Below are 15,007 nucleotides of genomic sequence, written 5' to 3'. Positions count from 1 at the left end.
CATCAACCTAGGTTTTTTTAAACATGTTGGTTGGTGTCTTTGCATCAGGAAAATTATTAGGCTGTTCGATACCCTGCTTTTCTGGGGCTCCAGTTAAAACTATATTAGACCTTTTCACTTCATCTTTCACATTCCCTTAATTGCTATTTCACATTTTCTGTACTTTTTATCTTTGTGCTACAAAAAGATAGGGGTTATAATTTGTCTACTTTTTAATCCTTCTTTTGGCATATCTGTCTATTGGAATTTGAATTCTGTTATTAATTGCAGTAGTAAACATTCCTCTTGGTTCTTTGACCAATCAATAAGGTCATGTTTGTTTCCCAGATTTTAGTTGTTTAAACTACTTCTTGCTCATGGTACTTTGTTTCTTTGTGTGCAAACTTTTGTTTGATTCAATACTTCTTGTTCTTGAAAATGATTCAAAGAGATTTTTAAAAGGCTAGAATTAAGTTTCTAAAAAGGATTTGCATTGATTCTTCAAAGCCTCAGAGACTTCCAAAGTTTGGAGCCTTTTTAAACCAGGTTTAAGATTTAACCCAAGCAGTCATGTCATCTACTTCCCTTCTTCCTTTTGTAGCTAAAGCCTATTTTAATCATGGACTATTTCTTATCTCTCATAATCCTCAGCCTCTAAAAACTGACCAATAAACTTTGAATGAATGAATAATTATCACGTTTTACTTGTAATTTTATTTTCTCTGCTTTTATTTTCAGTTGGTAAGTTAATACTTTTATGGAGTATTATTACCAGTGAAGTGTACTTTCTTAAAGGCGTTGCTGTGTTCTCATTTTCTCTTCTTTGTAAATTTCTGGAATGCTGTACCAAAATAGGGAGTGCTTATTTGGTAAATGTCTACTTCCAGGTTCACATGTGCTTCATTTCCCATGCTTCTGCCCATGAAACTATACATTTCTGTGATTCTTTATACCATATGCAGGTTTAGAGCATTCCTTGAGTTATCTCCATCAATAACTCCCCCTCACAACATGGCATTAGAACTAGTGGTTCTACTCCTAATATCTTCCCAATCTCAGTTTCCATTTCTCACTAAAGCTAGTCTTTCATTCTACCACCATCTTACTCATAGGCCACCATGACTGTCGTTACTCCCTATAAAACAAGATCCAAATCTGTCAGGTGGTATGCTGATATCTATAATAATACTGACCTAAAAAGCATAATCTGTAAAACTGCTACTGTGCACAAGAAGTAGACTAGCCCTATGAGGCATTTCTTTTTAGCAGAAGTTGAAAAGAATATCAATTTATCTTTATATTGCTTCTTCACACATGACCACTCAATTAACAAAATATACATTGCTCATCTCTTCTCAAGTGCCTAAGTTTCCTTATGTGTAAAATGAGACCTTAAGTGTTATTTTTAAGCTTGAATGTGGGCAGATATGTAAAGCACCTGTTCCATACCTGACATATCATTAAGTATATAGTAAATGTTCCTTCTCTATCTCCCTTCCAAACTGAGGCTTGAGTTTCTTTTCCTATGGAATTACAAAAATTGTGCATCAGAGTATAGTACATAAAAGAAGGGGCTGGCGCCACGGCTCAATAGGCTGATCCTCCGCCTGCAGCGCCAGCTCCCTGGGTTCTAGTTCTGGTCGGGGCGCCGGATTCTGTCCCGGTTGCCCCTCTTCCAGTCCAGCTCTCTGCTGTGGCCCGGGACTGCAGTGGAGGAAGGCCCAAGTCCTTGGGCCCTGCACCCACATGGGAGACCAGGAGAAGCACCTGGCTCCTGCCATTGGATCAGCGCGGTGTGCTGGCCGTAGCACACCAGCCACAATAGCCATTGGGGAGTGAATCAACAGACAAGGAAGACCTTTCTCTCTGTCTCTCTCTCTCACTGTCCACTCTGCCTATCAAAAAAAAATAGTTTATTAAAGGAAGGATTGTTCTTATCTCTGATTTTTTAAAATCCATGTCACCCTTTTAGGCCAAGTGAAAATGCCCCCTACTCTGTGAAGCATCCTTCCCTCTTAAAACACACATCCCCCACTCCAGCCAAGGGACAGTCATGAAGTCATAGGAAAAGTCTCCAACCCATCTCAGCTAATACTTGATTTTCAAACATATCAAGAGATATAATTCTATAGTATACAAAGCTGTATACAGTGTGCTAACTTCTACTAAAATGATTTTAGAGATGGCAAAAAAAAAATCTTCAAAGGAGTTTTCTATTTATTCCAGCTTTGGACAGCTTAAATCTGTCCCTCTAAATTTTCTGCATTTGTTCTGAGGTGTGTCTGTATTCTTCTTAAAATATATTTTCCAAAAATAAACACTATTCCATAACATGTACAGTCTGAATAATCTTTCTCCTATGTAATTACAACCTGTGCTACCAGGTTTGGGGCAAGTGTAGAGCTATTTCCTTCTAATTGCATTTCTATTCAGTTGATCTTTTAAAATATGTGTTGGTACTAAGTGAATTTCCCTCTGTCTTGTGTTAAGGTTATTTTTTAATATCTGTGATGCAGTCTCCAATATGAGTGCATATCCATATTACATACATCTGAATATATTTGATCTGCTTATTAAATTGTTGTGAACCTGACCTGTCTTTTATGTTCCTGGATTCATTTATTATTCATAGGTTCTTCAAAGGCTGCTTTTTTTATCCCTGTTATAAAAACCAACTCATCTTATTTTGACTTGTCATGTCTCCTTCTCTCAGCTGGGGTTCCCTAGAAGTAGAGCTTCTGTCTTGGGGGTCAGCAACTCTGTAGTCTCCCAGGCTTGGTGACTTCTTCTGGGCCAAGGACAGCTCCCCAAAGAAGAGAGCAGCTATGAGTTGTTCTCTACCAGCACACAGTAGCTAGGATTTGGCAAGAGGTATCTGGATGAGACAGCAAGACCAACTATAATCACCCATGATTTTGTAACATCCAGGTATGAGACCTACATATTATACATCTCTGTAGTCTCCATAAACATAGAAACTGACCCATCAATCTGGAAGAAATGCCTCCTAGTGCGCACACATTCCAACACAGCCATTTGTGTGACAAATGCCTGTGGGATACTTAGCCACATCCCCCTATGCAGTAGAGAACCAGAGTATGCAGGTGACAGAGTAAAATAGGGAAGTTCATGTCACGTGTTCCAAGAATCTGGTTGCCTTATCAACTCAAAAGCTGCTCAAATTCAGAATTGGTAAATAACTTCTTAATACCGAGGCAAACATATCAAAGAGCAGAAATGCAGTCTGTTCCATTTGCTTTTAAATTAAGCCTGTTTTTTTTAAATCCTGTAAAGTAATATGTGCACATAGTTAAACAAAAATTCTATAAAGGGTAATAAATAAATTGTCAAAAGTTTTCCTCCTTCACTTTTAATTCTTTGCAAAGCTACCTATTGTTAATATTTTTCTTGTATTTCTGTCCAAATTCTGCCAATTATAGATCTGTTAGCATATTCTTGATTTTCTATTCAAAGATTATAGGCTGTTGACCTCTGTCTACTTGGTTTTTCTACAAATCATCTTTTTAATGGGTCTCTCCACATAAACACATTTGTTTACCTTACTTTTTAAAAAATGACTATATAGATTTTTTAAAAAGTTTGCTTTTTGAAAGGCAGAGAATTACAGATAGGAAGAGGCAGAGAGAGAGAGCTTCTGTCTCCTGGTTCACTCCCCAGATGGCTGCAACAGCTGGAGTTGCACCCAGGAGCTTCTTCCAGGTCTCCCACACAGGTGCAGGAGCCCAAGAAATTGGGCCATCTTCTGCTGATTCCCCAGGCCATAGTAGAGAACTGGATCAGAAGTGAAGCAGCCGGGACTCAAACTGGTGCCCACATGGGATCCCGACACTGCAAGTGTTGGCTTTACCTGCTAAGACACAGCATCCGCCTCTAAGTTTTACAACCTATTTAACCTATTTTTTTGCTCTTATATGCACTGCTTTTTCTCTTATAATTTTGTGCCACTATAAAGTATGTTTTATTTGTATTTTTTTGCATAGATTTTTTTCTAGTACTATCCTTCCTTCTCAACAGAAAAAAGGTGTCCTGGGTAGTGAATGTGGCCTCTTGGATCCATCCTTCCTTCTATACAAAGTCATATGTCTTTAAACCTAAGTTGTGCTTCCTCAATCTTTGCCTATTTGTTCCCAGCCTTTTATAACCAGAAATGGAAGCTTTTACACAGGAAATGCAAAGCCTGTCATAGTTGTACAAAGCTAGAAGTAATTTTCAACTGCAAGGCGTTATAATAGCAAGTTCTAAAATCCACATTGATATATAATTTAAATAATAAGGTAATTATATTGAGGGGAACAGAAGTTCTGAATCTTGTTCAGAATTTCAGAGGTTCAGTATTAAGACCTTGTCCAAGATAAGTTTTTCTTTTTTTTCCATTTTTTAAACTTTTATTTAAAAAATATAAATTTCCAAAGTACAACTTTTGGATTATAGTGGCTTTTCCCCCCATAACTTCCCTCCCACCTGCAACCCTCCCATCTCCTGCTCCCTCTCCCATCCCATTCACATCAAGATTCATTTTCAATTATCTTTATATACAGATCAATTTAGTATATACTAAGTAAAGATTTCACACAGAAACACAAAGTATAAAGTACTGTTTGAGTACTAGTTATACCGTTAATTCACATAGTACAACACATTAAGGACAGAGATCCTACATGAGGAGTGAGTGCACAGTGACTCCTGTTGTTGACTTAACAATTGACACTCTTACTTATGATGTCAGTAATCACCGGAGGTTCTTGTCATGAGCTGCCAAGGCTATGGAAACCTCTTGAGTTCGCCAACTCTGATCTTATTTAGACAAGGTCATAGTCAAAGTGGAAGTTCTCTCCTCCCTTTAGAGAAAGGTACCTCCTTCTTTGATGGCCCATTCTTTCCACTGGGATCTCACTCACAGAGATCTTTCATTTAGGTATTATCTTTTTTTTGCCAGAGTGTCTTGGCTTTCCATGCCTGAAATATTCTCATGGACTTTTTAGCCAGATCCAAATGCCTTTAGGGTTGATTCTGAGGCCAGAGTGCTGTTTAGGACATCTGCCATTCTATGAGTCTGTGGTGTATCCTGCTTCCCATGTTGGATTGTTCTCTCCTTTTTAATTCTATCAGTATTAGCAGACACTAGTTTTGGTTATGTGATCCTTTTGACTCTTAGTCCTATCATTATGATCAATTGTGAACAGAAATTGATCACTGGGACTAGTGAGATGGCATTGGTACATGCCACCTTGATGGGATTGAGTTGGAATCCCCTGGCTCATTTTGTAACTCACCATTATGGGTAAACCCGATTGAGCATGTGCCAAACTGTACATCTCCCTCTCTTATTGCCACTCCAAGATAAGTTTTTCAAAAACAAAGGGGTTCCAGAAATTCTGTCTAGAGATACTTGAAAGTACTTATTGTTGTGTTTTTCCTTGCAGTCAAGTACATGCGGGAAGCTACGCCCTATGTGAAGAAAGGATCGCCTGTGTCAGAGATCGGGTGGGAAACACCACCACCTGAGTCCCCTCGGTTAGGAGGCAGCTCCTCGGACCCTCTGTCATCACAGTCTTTCTCCTTCCATAGAGACCGGAAAAGCATCCCCCTCAAAATGTGCTACGTCACTCGGAGTATGGCTTTGGCTGACCCTGAGAACCGGTAAGGAGTACTAAATCTCCCCTCAATGTCTCAGCAGCAGTTTGGCCTCAGAGGTGAAAAGGGGTTTTCTGTCAGCTTGGGTTCAGCTTCTGAAAACATTTGTGGTTTCCTGAGATTTACTATGATTCTGGAAAGAGGTGAAAAATTGGAATCAGGTCCTGAGTGTCTTTCTGAGCTCTGCCATTGCCAGTCAGATGACATTGGTTGGACAAGTTTTCTAAAACACTAAGCTTCCATTTTATCATCTGTAAGATGCAAATAATTGACATAGATATATTTTTGGGTATGAAGTACCCCTGGAAGACCTTTCGTGAATGTGAACGATAGTCATAGTTGCTATTAATGTCAGATAACAACGAGCAAGTGTGCCACTATGAGCCTCAGTGACAGGTGTGTTCTTGGAGATTCAGTGAGACAAGGCTTAAAGCTGTTTTTTGCTACAAACCTCTCCTTGTGTGCAAGAAAGAGAAAGGAGTATCTTTGGTCCAAGCCTGTAGTGCCATTTCTGAAATTGTTCATGACTTTGCATGCCACAGGACAGATATATCACCCAATCCATGGTAAGTACTAGGAGTACAGCCAAGGTAAAGTACATATTTTGGTTCTCTCTTCCCTAAAAATCTTACTTTGACTCATCTGAATAGAAAACATGAAACTTGAAGGAAAATGAGAGAGATACAGAGAGGACAGGCAACAGTTAGGTCAGCAAATGGGGAATCTTGGTGACCTTTGCATCCATATTGAAGTGTTAAAAATAGGACCACCTCTACCGGTCCTCATTTATAACATGTGGGAAGACAGATCCTATTCAGAATATTCCTTCTGAATAGGAATATTTGACTGGGTTCAGAGTTGCTGATAGGGAAAGACCAAAGGGAAGGAAGGAAGGAGAAAGTTGCCTCTTTAGCTCCAGGCTCAATGTCTCTTCATTCTCCTCACCATTAAGCCTCCTCTAAAAGAATCTGCAAGGCCCTCTGGTTCCAGCCAGCTGCAGGATCTTACAGTTCCACTCCCCCACTCCTCCTGTGTCAGGCATATCTATGTAGGGATCAGCTGGTCACACAAGAAAGCTAGCAAGTTGCAGCAAAAGAGAAAACAGAGCACACAAATGCAGGAGGCAGGGGTCATGGATGAATCACTCACCTCTTGTTCTCTGTTCCGACCTCCTCTGATTTCCACTGCTTTCCTGGGTCACAGTTGATGTCTTGAATATTGTGACTCTTCTCTTCCATGGCGTCTTACCTATACAATGAAATATTTTCTCCCACAAATCCAATATAGAAGATTTCAGACTAGATGAATTCACAATTGATAAAGTGTCTGTCTTGTGTTAGGCGTTAAGCTAATTGATTTAGACCACCAACTGCAGAGTGGTACTCTACAGGTGCTTTTTAATTGATCTGTCTAATGTTTTAAAGAAGTTGGGATTAGTTGCCATATTGAATAATTGGGAAATTTTACATTAAAGAAAGATAGTTTCTGCTTTACTAGAAAAATGGAAGAACTGATAATTTTATTGGCTTTATATTGATACAGGCAGGAATCCAATCTACAGGAGTCCAGTAGAGGTTTCTCTTTGGCAAGGAAATTAATTCTCCTTATCAGTATTACCTTACACATACGGGATTCAGTTAGTGAGTCAATGATTGTCTCCAATCTACAGGCAAAAAAATTGAGGCTGACTTTCTAAGTTCCGAATATCATATAGCTAGTATAAAGTATAACTGGACCTCAAAGCATAAAGAATAGGTGGCAGGCTCAGTTTACCATTTCCAAAACAAATTCAGGAACTAAAAAACATAGAAGTGATTCATATATTGGAGAGAGTTTAAGTAAATGATTTCTTGGTTTTCTTCCAGCAATGAGCTTATAAGCCTCTAAATCATTTAGCTAGAGTTTAAAGAGTATTTTGGAAATACCTTCATCCAAATGCTAGAAACTCTAGTCTGTGTATCAACTCAGTAGAGGAGAGTAAATTGTGAATTTATATATTATCACTCTTTGAGTCTGCCATTGATGTCTCTTAGGGCTTCCCATGTGGGAGATGGGGAATGCCTGATCTGGGGTCTGCAGGCAGAATTGAAAATGAAAAGCCAGCTAAGCCAGATGGCTCAGGAGGGGTCTTTCAGGCCCACATGGGTCCAAAACTGATGTTACCAAAATTTGGAGCCTAAGTGAGGCATTCCTATAGTTGAGGAATAAAAAGAAAGGGGAAACAAATATTTTATGCACCTCCAGTTATATGCTGGACAGTCAGAAATTTGGAATCTGCAAAACCCAACTCTACACTGAATGACAAGAGACACATTTAGTACTAAGTGATTTTAAAAGGTGAAAAATATAGGAACTGGCAAAAAGCATACAAAGAAAATGCTAACTATCAACAACACAAAGCATTGATTTTGATCTTGGTATATGGTGAGGTAAAATGCAGACTGAAAGCACATAATAAGACAAGGAAGGACTGATTTATGCTTAAAACTAGAATTCACAAGGAACAGTCACCAATAATGAGTGTATATCAAATACCACCACAGCAACCTTTGTAGCAGAAACTACAAAAGATACAGGAAGAAATAGGCAGAAACATGCTCACATTAGAACATTTAACATATACCGCTCTCGGTCCAAGACAGAAGTGGAGAACAAAAGATAAGCAGGGATATAGAAGACCCAAACAACACAATTAATAAGGTGGCTTTGGATACATTGCAAACTTTGTACCCTGATAATAGGGAATCTACCTTATTTTCAAGCACACAGAGAACATCCATAAAATTGACTATAGATTTGGCCACCAAGAAAATGCTGTAAGTTCCACAAGGTAGAAATTTGAATACAAATAGCATCCCCTGTTGATAGTATAATAAAACTGGAAAATAACTAACAAAATCAAACCAAAGAAAGCCTTTCTTCTTGAATTTGTTGTTTTTTAAAAAAACATTTTATTTAAAAGTTGGGGAGGCAAAGACAAAGATGATGATGATAGATAGTTAGATAGATACATAGATATAGATGGATAGATTGATTTTTTTATCCTCTGGTTCACTCCCCAAATGCTCACAAGATCTGGAACTGGCCAGGCCAAAGCTAGGAACTCAATCCATGTCTCCTATGTGGGTGGCAGGGACCCAATTCTTTGAGCTATCACCTGCTGCCTCCCAGGGTATGCATTAGCAGGAAGCTGGAATTGGAATCAGAGTCGGGACTCAAACCAAGGCATTCTGATATGGAATATGATCATCTCAAATGGCATCTTAACCACTGCACCACATTCCTGTCCCTTCTCAGATTTTTAAAGACCTCTACAGAATAATTCTTGGGCCAAAAGAGGAACATCAACTAAAATTGTACTATATCTTAATAATAATGAAAATAAGGCAGATACTAAAAATAAAACAAAAAAGAGTGCAGATTGTAGTCAGCTAGACCCATAGTGTACTCTTAGTTGCTCCATGTATGCATGAATTTAAGCAAGAATCTCATTTAATCCAAATAACAGGTCTAGGTAGTAAGTATTGTAATCTTCATTTGAAAGACAATGAAACTTCACTAAGAAGTGAGAGTTGCAGTAAGCAATAGATTTGGGATTGAAACCCAGGGCTGGCTGACACCAAGCCCAATTTTTGAATCATTTCCCCCATTACCTCTGACTTGAACACCTGGCAGAAAATCGCACCTGAACTGTAAACATCTTGACCAGGAGTTAATGGTCTCCTGTGTGCTAAGACCTGAGGACTGTGGTGAATGCCATAGATCTAGGGGCTAAGTCCCTTGGTTGATGAAATGCAGCCACTTGCAATCCGTATTAAAAATGCAAATCTTCAATGTCTCAAGTAGAAACAGGCATGGAACAGCAGGCAGGATTGCTGCTCTTTCTGTGAAAAAGGTCACTCAGCAGGCACTGAGTCCACAAGAATATGTCACTGCTAGTGGTTGTCAATGATTACAACACAGGCTTTTAAAATTATTATTCTACTCTAAATAGCTCACTTTTCATATTTGGCTCTTCACCTTCACAGAGACTACCCTAGTCTAGGCCACATCTCAGTTATTCTGAGAATTTAGATATATTTCCTACCACGGGCTTTGTTTCTAGTTTGTTCCTTGCACATCCCCCACCATCTGCTTTTCTCCTGGCAAGCCAAGGAATTTGGTCAATGGCTCCCTGTCACCTGTGTGGATATCTAAACTACTCAATGTTGCATAAACCTCACTAGGTTTTAGTTCTTTCCTTACTGTCCAGTTTCTGCTTATCTCATGATTAATGTTCCAGCAATCCTACACCAATTTGCATACCTCCTAGAATATGTCCCCCAAAGTTCATGTATTAGAAACTTAATCCCGAAGTTCCTATGAGGATGATATGTGGAGATAAGATCTTTAGAAGTTACTGGGTTTAGGGGAGGTCATGAAGGTGGCAGCCCCATGATGGCACTAGTGGTTTTGTTAGGAGAGGGCGAGAGGTCTGAGCACACATGCTTTCTCTGCCTCACCATGCAAGGCCCTCTGCCATGTTTTGATGCAGCACGAGGCTCTCACCAGAAGCTAAGCAGATGTTGACTCCATGGTCTTGGATTCCCAAGCCTCCAGAACTGTAATCTAAAAGAACTTCTACTCTTTATAAATTATCCAGTCTCGGGTATTTTGTTGTAACAACCGGATCCAGAATAGGACACAACCTACCCAGTTCCTATGCCTCTTTAAGTTACTCTGTTAATGCACCAGACTTGGGGAAGTTTTCTTGGTATAAAGTAGGCATTCAAAAAATGCAACTGTCTATTCTTTGAAATCTTCCACTAAATATGCTTGGAAATAAGAGAATAAATAAAAGCATAGTGCTATCCTGACAGACATAGAAACATTAAAGAAGCCAAGATAATCCATTAACCAAGCCTGATACTGAATTGAGAGCAGCTGAACCAACGTGGGCAGCTGACAAGGCATTAGTCATCACTGATACACTACTGTACAATTGACTCTGCTGTAGATTTTCATGGTTAAATTATGGAGAGATATACACAACCTTTCTTGGAAAACTATACATCTCTATTCATGGTACAGAAATAAATTGACTGAACATGCTGTCCTGTTTGGAATGGAAAAGCTCCACTCAGGACACTGTCATTCAGAGAGATGTGATCTGGTAAGTCTGAGGTGGCTATGTGCTCCACATCCTTCTATTACAGACAGACTGTGTTGTGAGATAAATGCAAATGTAAGCAGAATTCTGGGATGCCAAGCAACTCAAATAATGTGGACTCTCCAGGTGGCCTACCCAATACATTTCCTCTAAGTAGGCAAGCTACATGAGAAATTAAGCTGTCACTAAAGTTGCTTGGTGAGGGTGCAATCAACACATGAGATAGTAATAGACCTTAAGAAACATTTTATATAAAGCAGCTGAAAGCCCTCCCTTCTAGGATGGTGAGAGCCTTGCCAATATGACCATTACTTTGCCAAGACTCCCTGTCTTTTGGACTATAGGTAAATAGCCTGGGGTTTATCTGGTTCTCCCTCCTTTCATGGCTAATTAGCCTCCCTTCAGTTTACATAGTTGTTCTTCTGATAGGGATAAGAACTGTGGATTTTGGCCAGCGCCGCGGCTCACCAGGCTAATCCTCTGCCTTGTGGCGCCGGCACACCGGGTTCTAGTCCCGGTTGCCCCTCTTCCAGGCCAGCTCTCTGCTATGGCCCAGGAGTGCAGTGGAGGATGGCCCAAGTGCTTGGGCCCTGCACCCCATGGGAGACCAGGAAAAGCACCTGGCTCCTGGCTTCAGATCAGCGCGATGCGCTGGCCGTAGCACGCCAGCTGCGGTGGCCATTGGAGGGTGAATCAACGGCAAAGGAAGACCTTTCTCTGTCTCTCTCTCTCACTGTCTACTCTGCCTGTCAAAAAGGAAAAAAAAAAAACAAACTGTGGATTTGGTCTCTCCTTATTAACCTTAATTACTTTCCAGTCCTGATTTCCTGAAATTGCTTTCATATCTCCTACTTCAGAGTTTTGGATACACATTAGTTTAGTGACATAGAGACAGATAGTTATTTGGTGATTACCAACAAAAGAATAATAATACTTTAGCTTAGTTTTCTCATTTCTCTGTGTTTGGGGGTACATTCCTGCCACCCATACACACACACACACCTCTTACATAGAGCTCTCAATCATACTCGTTGAACTTTGAACACTACTGACAGTTTCCCTCCTTTAATGCCTCAAGACTAAATATTGATGAAGTGTTTATACCTGTCTTTCCTCCTCAGTAAGCTTCTGTTTGTGAAAGTTCTTCTCTTGTTAAGAGAAAAAATACTACACACACACACATAATTTGTATTTTCTTTACTCTTGGTCACATTGTGGCTTCATAATAAACTATTGCTAAGAGAGCATGGTTGACATTACATTTTGGAAACAAAAAAAAATGTTAACAGAATATATAATGGTGCCACAGTACATAGACACATTTTAAATATCTACAGCAGAAATCTAATGAAATACATGCTGATAATAATGAATAAAACCCTAGCTTTGAAGTTAAACAGTATGGACTTAAGTCTCAATTCTACCCTTTATTTTCTTTTGGTAAATTGTTCTCGTTCTCTAGTTCTATCTCTCTCTCCCCCTCTCCCCCTCTCCCCCTCTCCCCCTCTCCCCCCTCCCCCCTCCCCCTCTCTCCCCCTCCCCCTCTCCCCCTCTCCCCCTCTCCCCCTCTCTCCCTCTCTCCCTCTCTCCCTCTCTCCCTCTCTCCCTCTCTCCCTCTCTCCCTCTCTCCCCCTCTCCCTCTCTCCCCCTCTCCCTCTGACTTCTAGGTTTCCTATCTGTAATGGTCTGAATGTTTGCTCATAAAACAAGTATGTTGCAAGCTAATCTTCAGAGCTGTAGTATCAGAACATGGGGCCTTTGGAAGGTGATTAAATTGTGAGGTCAGTTCCTCATGAGTGGAGTTAATGACCATGTAGAAGAGGCTCGAGGAATCCAGCTTACCCTTCCACCCTAGGAAGACACGTAGGATGTGCTGTCTATGAGGGTGGAGTCCTCACTAGATGCCAAGTCTGCTGGTGCCTTGACCTTGGAATCTCCAGCCACTAGAACTAGGAGTGATGCATTTCTGGTTTTTTTGTTTTGTTTTTACAAATAACCCAGTCTTTGTTGTAGCAACCTGAACACACTAAAATGGAAATGGGCTTCAAAAACTAGGATGTTGCTGTAACAAATAGCATAGGAGAGCTGTAGAAAAATCCTCAATCTTAATGATCAAGGTCCATGATTAGAAAGCTGGTAGAAATATGGATGGTGAAAGCAATTCTGAGAGAGCTTAAATAGAAGTGAATATAGTATTGGAAAAGGGAAGAAAAGCTCTATCTTTGTTATAAAGTGGCAAAGAATTTGACTGAATTGTGATCATGTCCTAGTGTTTTATGGTAAAAGAAACTGATGAATGAGCAACGAGGATATTTGGTGGAAGAATATCTGAATCAGGGGCTGGCGCCATAGCTCACTTGGTTAATCCTCCGCCTGCGGCACTGGCATCCCATATGGACACCGGGTTCTAGTCCCGGTTGCTCCTCTTCCAGTCCAGCTCTCTGCTGTGGCCCGGGAAGGCAGTGGAGGATGCCAAGTGCTTGGGCCCCTGTACCTGTATGGGAGACCAGGAGGAAGCACCTGGCTCTTGGCTTCAGATCAATGCAGCACTGGCCGTAGTGGCCATTTGGGGGGTGAACCAATGGAAGGAAGACCTTTCTCTCTGTCTCTCTCTCTCTCACTGTCTAACTCTGCCTGTCCAAAAAAAAAAAAAAAAATCTGAATCAAGAAATATCTAAACCAAGGTACAGCGTGGCTTCTCTTGTTTCTTATAGTAAAACTTGAGAAAGAGAACCACATTAAATATGTGATAAATAATCAGAAGGGAAGCAGAAAGAAAATCCTCAGCCTAGACATGTTGTAAAGAATGAAAAATCGGGCCGGTGCTGTGGCACAGTAGGTTAATCCTCCACCAGCAGTACCAGCATCCTGTATGGGTGCTGGTTCAAGTCCTGGCTGCTCCCCTCCCAATCCAGCTCTGTGCTATGGCCTGAGAAACCAGTGGAAGATGGCCCAAGTGGCTGGGCCCTTGCACCCATGTGGGAAACCTGGAAGAAGCTCCTGGCTCTGGCCATTGTGGCCATTTGGGAAGTGAATCAGCAGATGGAAGACCTTTCTCTCTCTCCCCCTCTCACTGTCTGTAACTATACCTCTCAAATAAATAAATAAAACTTTTGAAAAAATGAAAAATAATGTTCTGGAGAGATAACCAAAGATGTGTCCAAGAAAACCTTTGATAAGGTAATGAGAATGAATAGGCAAAAGGCAGATGTATTCACCTAGATAATGCAAGAATGACTTCAGAGGCATTTCAGAGATCTTGGGAGATGGGAGAAGCTTCCCATCCCAACACAGGCTCAGATGCTAGGAGTTTGGAAACAGAACGGGTTCAAGGCTCTACTCACCTACCTTATAGTGCAATGCTCCTTGGCCACCCTAGCTGTGTTTCAAGCCTAGGAATGGCTCAAGCTGACCCTCTGGAAGGCACCTGTGATAAACCTTGGCAGCATCTTCATAGGCCCATCTTAACCAGGTACATGGCACACAGTCGTAGGGCATGACTACTTCCACCTAGATTTCAAAGTATGCCTTGGATTGTCTCAAGGAGAGCAATGCCAGAGGGACAGAGCCACTCTAGAGAACTTCCTCTAGGACAATGCCCGGCTGAACCTTGGCAGAAGGGCTGCCCCAGATACCCCAGGCTGGTAAGGTCACTGGTATTTGCAAGTCCAGTCTAGGAGAGCTGCTGGCAAGTGCCTTACAGTCTATCATGGATTGCCCCATGGGCTGTGTTGAGGCTACCTTGAGACCTGGGGACCCAACCGTAAACCCACTGTGTCTGGAAAATGGGACTTTGAATCAAAGATAGTTCTGGAGACTTCAGATTTAATTTTTTCCCAGCTGAGTTTGGATCTGGGTGGAACCCATTGTCACTCTCTTCCTTCCCATTTCTCCCTTTTGGAATGGGAATGTCTGCCCTCATTCTGCCCTTCCATAGTGTTTTGGAAGCATGTAAGTTGCTTGATTTCACAGCCAAGGGGGAATTTACCTCAGGAAGGAACACACCACTGAGCTTCACCCATATCTGATTAGATGATATTTAGATGAGACTTCAGATTTTAGACTTTAGAGATGGTGCTAGAATAAGTTAAGACTTGGGGCTATTGGAATAGACCTGATTTTTGGAGGGTCAGGGTTTAGAGTGCTAAGGGTATGAAAGTTGCTCTCCAAAACACTCATGTTGAAACCTATAGCAAGTGATCAGTGAATTGGGTAATGCCCTTA

At 40.8% G+C, this 15,007-nt stretch overlaps 1 protein-coding gene across 1 annotated transcript in view; it reads left to right on the top strand.

Annotated features, from left to right (window-relative positions):
* The window catches only part of SNTB1 (syntrophin beta 1), a 292,673-nt gene that overhangs the window by 121,450 nt on the left and 156,216 nt on the right, over positions 1 to 15,007 (top strand). Inside the window, exon 2 of the mRNA XM_002710756.5 lies at positions 5,424 to 5,640. Within this exon, the coding sequence (XP_002710802.2) occupies positions 5,424 to 5,640 (217 nt within the window). The remainder of the gene's footprint in view (positions 1 to 5,423; positions 5,641 to 15,007) is intronic.

Source organism: Oryctolagus cuniculus, chromosome 6, assembly GCF_964237555.1.
Source record: "Oryctolagus cuniculus chromosome 6, mOryCun1.1, whole genome shotgun sequence".
Taxonomy (NCBI): domain Eukaryota; kingdom Metazoa; phylum Chordata; class Mammalia; order Lagomorpha; family Leporidae; genus Oryctolagus; species Oryctolagus cuniculus.
This window is presented reverse-complemented; position numbering and strand designations above follow the sequence as displayed.